The sequence below is a fragment of the Rhagoletis zephyria genome, unplaced genomic scaffold (assembly GCF_001687245.7).
Source record: "Rhagoletis zephyria isolate East Lansing unplaced genomic scaffold, Rhagoletis_zephyria_1.1 Rzeph_scaffold_02685, whole genome shotgun sequence".
Lineage (NCBI taxonomy): Eukaryota > Metazoa > Arthropoda > Insecta > Diptera > Tephritidae > Rhagoletis > Rhagoletis zephyria.
This window is the reverse complement of record NW_016159769.1, coordinates 1,493-6,056: the sequence shown is the minus strand read 5'-3', so window position 1 is coordinate 6,056 and position 4,564 is coordinate 1,493. Positions and strand designations below refer to the sequence as shown.

The following is a 4,564-nucleotide window of genomic DNA, read 5'->3' as shown; positions in this document are numbered from 1 at the left end:
GCCCTATGGACGGACAACTTCTGAGATACTTCGCCGACCTAAACGGGGTTAGATCGCCGAAACAACAGCCCTTGGTCGGGTGAAACCCGAGTCATTCCGGTACGTAGAACCGGCTGTCGTGGGAATGGCGAAATTTGCTATTATATTTTGGTTAGCATATCTTATTTAGGTGAAGGTAAAAAAAAAAAAGAAGTGTGCTATTATATTTTGGTTAGAATATCTTATTTAGGTGAAGGTAAAAAAAGAAGTGTGTAGTGTAAACTGAGTATAATAACGCAACTGAAATGTGAAATAAAGTGGCAATACCAGCGATTTGAGGTTATAATTTTGGCATGCGCAAAGTTTTTTTACTCTGTTTTATTAACGAAATATATAAAATAAAAGTGAATAAATGATTCGGTTTGCATAAAATAATAACCAAAGACGTTTTGATAGTGTTTTAAAAGTGGAAACGGGAAATGTTTAGTTATTGGCCCATCGTTTTTGGGATGGTGGGCGGGGGGGAGGGTGCGTGGCCCCCCAAATCCCCCTCATCCGAAAGGGGGCAGTCGCCACTTTACGAAAAGCCCCACCCCCCTTGGGGACCTCCCACAGACCCCTAGGGAACCGTTTGAAAATGGGGTAAAAACGGCATTTTCCGAGGCAAACTGAGCAGTTTGAAGTGGAATATAACCCAACTAACGAAAACCGTGGGATTTTTAAATAAAAGAAATTATCCCAAGTTGGTTATCAGGCGATTTGAAAAAAAAATTAACTAAAAAAAAGTTAACTAAAAAAAACATTTAGGGAAAAAAATTAACTAAAAATATTGTGAAATTAAGAAAAAAGCGACAGATAGAAATGTTGTAGTTATAGTAATATGATCAAGAATGATAGAATACAAGATTGCGCCGTCCTGCGTGTTGACATTTGTGTACCACAAGTAAACAAAGAATAGAGCGAAAAGAAGAACGAGTTGAAACTGCCAAAACAGTTCACCTTACAGCGAAAAACGTGTTTTAATTTTGCTAAATGCGAAAATATTGCATTTTTACCTAATCTATTAGAGAATAGGTAACATTTTAGTGCACTCCATTGCCTTGCAATTGAGGCTGCTTCAGCAAACGTTTTAGTGCACTCTATTGCTTTGCAATTAAGGTTGCTGCAGAAAACTGCGGCAGCATCTCAGCGGGATTGATTAGTTAACTTGCTAATGGAGGCTGCTTGGAGCGGAAGCAAAATCATTGCGAGGAAATGCTGTTATTGTAATGATAAAGAACCATTTCCGGAACGGCTTTGCCGTGCCCTATGTACACAAAATGCAGCGATTCGTCCAAGAACTACACTTGCATCTACGCATCTTGCATCTTGATGCCTGTCGCAATTTAACACAGCACTTCTTTTTATTAGATTTTACGCAGTCTTCAACTCAAAAATCACTCACAAATTGCAAATTAACATAATTTAAACTGATTTTTCACTTCTAATTCAAATTTCTTTTTCGCTGATTTGTAAACAAAGGTTTATTTACAAGTTACCACAACTCTCAAAATCGGCACAACCAAAGTAGCGGTACCACTGACGGCGCCACCTTTGTTCGCTGCACCGTGTAATATGATAGTATTTTAGCGCAGAACTTCTTTTTGCGTAGGCGGCCTTCGGCCGCACTTAGGGATTATAACCCGCACTACGTAGAATTCTCTTCTGTGTTGCCAAAGAAAGGGGGCTGAACACCTTTCTGCGTAGGCGGTCTTCGGCCGAACTTAGGGATTATAACCCTCAGGCAGTAGAATTCTCCTTTCTGTTTTGCGAAGAAAAGGAGCTGAACACCTTTTGCAGAGAACACCTTTGTATATTTTTAATGCTGACTGGGTTATATCCTCTTTTGTATATCTTCTTTTGTCTCTCATTCTTTTGCATATTTCGGAGTTTGACAGCTGAACTCCGCCATTTAATTTGCATGTGCAACCAAAGTCAGACGCGTGATTTTGAAGGTGTTTTTATTTAATGAATTTTGATTAATTGGTTAATATTAATCAAGTTATAACTAATCGAGTAAAGTGTAAAGTGAAGGGGAATACAAAAATGAATTGGTGAAGTGGCTGCTTTAAGGAGAATAGGAGTGATAAATGTACCCTAATTTCCAAATTTTACAAAAAAGGGCATATTTCAAACCCAATTTGTAAATAAATTAGTGACCCTTGGCTACAAGTGTTTGCAATTTTTTTTTGGATCGGGTCACCCCTTTGGACGCAATACCCCGAAACAGGTGGGCCACTTACTAAACAGTACCCGTGGAAACTGGTGATTTAGTGCATTTTTGACGTGGTAATTGCTCATAGAAAACAACGAAATTTAACAAAAGTTTTTTGTTTATAACTTTTAAATGGTTAATAATATTAGCCTTCCCCCTCCAGATTATTAATAGGGGGGCCGAAACGCGTCGTTTGGTACCCCTCCCGACTTTTCCGGACCTTTTTTAGGGGTTTACCCTACACTAGAGAATTAATTGGTGAAGTGGCTGCTTTAAGGAGAATAGGAGTGATAAATTTACTCTAATTTCCGAATTTTACAAAAAAGGGCATATTTCTAACCCAATTTGTAAATAAATTAGTGACCCTTGGCTACAAGTGTTTGCAATTTTTTTTTGGATCGGGTCAGCCGGGAAAATTTTAGAATGGTAACCCCCCGAGTACGGAATTAAGGAGGGGGGAAGAGGGAGTTCTAAAGGGGGTATATGTAAAGTTTTAAAGCGCGGAACCTTATAGTTTTTAAGTAATTTGTTATTAAAGTTTGTAATTTTCTCCAACTTGTATGGGACTATTTCACAATATATAATGCACTTTCCACTAATTTTACACGTTATTTACACTCAATATATGCACAGTAAGAGTGTGCACGTTCAAGCAAATAAATACTTTAAGTATATTACAGATTTTTTATCAAAAATTGATTGTTGTTTAATTTTATGAGAGTACATGCAGAATATGTGCAAATGGCAGCAGGACTGTGTTGCCATATCTAAAACCAAGAGTGGAAAGCAAGACCAAAAGAAAATACGATAAGGTTATTTTGTTCAGATTAAAATAAATAGTAGGGGGATCAGGGGCTGAACACCTTTCTGCGTAGGCGGCCTTCGGCCGCACTTAGGGATTATAACCCTCACTACGTAGAATTCTCCTTTCTGTGTTGCCGGAAGAGGGGAATATGACCCCAAGCCCCCTACTATTTATTTTTATCTGAACAAAAGAACCTTATCGTATTTTCCTTTTAATCGTATTTTCTTTGGTCTTGCTTTCCACTCTTGGTTTTGTAGATATGGCAACACAGTCCTGCTGCCATTTGCACATATTCTGCATGTACTCTCATAAAATTAAACAACAATCAATTTTTGATAAAAAAGCTGCAATATACTAAAATTATTTATTGGTTTGAACGTGCACACTCTAACTGCGCATATATTGAATGTAAATAACCTGTAAATTTACTGGAAAGTGCATTATATATTGTAAAATAGTGCCATACAAGTTGGTTAAAATTACAAACTTTAATAACAAATTCCTTAAAAAGTATAAGGTTGCGCGCTTTGAAACTTCATACAGGGAACTGTTAGACCCCCCTCTACCTCCCATATTTTCCATAATGCTGTACTCCGGGGTTACCAATCTAAAGCCCACCCCAGGCAACTATTAGACCCCACTCTACCTCCCATATTTTCATTAATGCTGTGTTCGGGGGTTACCAATCTAAAGCCCACCCAAATTCGTTAGTGTTGTTAAAACACACACATGTCGATGCACACTAAAGTCAACCCGTATCCCCCTATTTCAATATAAATTTTTGCTTTACAAAACCCCGACAAGTCAGTACATCACATGGTTTATACATATATCGCACACAATCTTCAAAGGTTGCAAAACTCAAAATTACACGTGTCAGAAAATGCGAAAAACTATTTCTTAGCATGTAATATGGGCGAGGGAGACTTTGCCATAGGTTTTTTCAGCAAATTATAACAAAAACTTGCTCCAGCTTTTAATGAAGGGTAAATTAAAACTCCCTGCATATTTATTGCCCATAATTTCAATCCCAAAATTTCAATTCACTTTTGAAGATCGTGTGCTATGTCATACCTTCTTTAAACGCCGCATTTAATGTCGATGTATAAACCGAATATAGCATGTGCTTCCAATAAGTAAAATTATTGGTTGATGCTGGCAGAAAGATCTAATATCCTTCACAAACTAACGTCTCCTTCACGTTCGTGCAGGGATGAAACGATACAAGTAAGTACAAGTACATACTCGATACTTTTCGATCGTTACCACGTAATTTCGGTATCGATACTTTTGAACCAAGCGCAATTCACGAAAAACAATACTCGTATCGAAACACGATATTAATATTAAGGGCCGTTTGCACCATGTCTAGTTAACGCTAACTGGAGGTACAACCTTCAGTTAAGCACGTTAACTGCTTTATCGATCACATGTTATATGATGGGTGTCGATAACGTCGATAAAGATGTTTAACTGGGAGTTAGAATTAACTAGACATGGTGCAAACGGCCCTAAGGGCCGGTTGT

General features: G+C 37.9%; 1 protein-coding gene across 2 annotated transcripts in view; it reads right to left on the bottom strand.

Annotated features, from left to right (window-relative positions):
* LOC108367437 (pescadillo homolog) overlaps positions 1-4,292 on the bottom strand; it is a 52,952-nt gene extending 48,660 nt beyond the window's left edge. For both annotated transcript variants that reach the window (XM_017622048.1, XM_017622049.1), the window contains exon 1: positions 4,113-4,292. In XM_017622048.1, the coding sequence (XP_017477537.1) occupies positions 4,113-4,130 (18 nt within the window). In that variant the 5' untranslated portion in view covers positions 4,131-4,292. The remainder of the gene's footprint in view (positions 1-4,112) is intronic.
* Between the last annotated feature and the right edge of the window lie 272 nt (positions 4,293-4,564).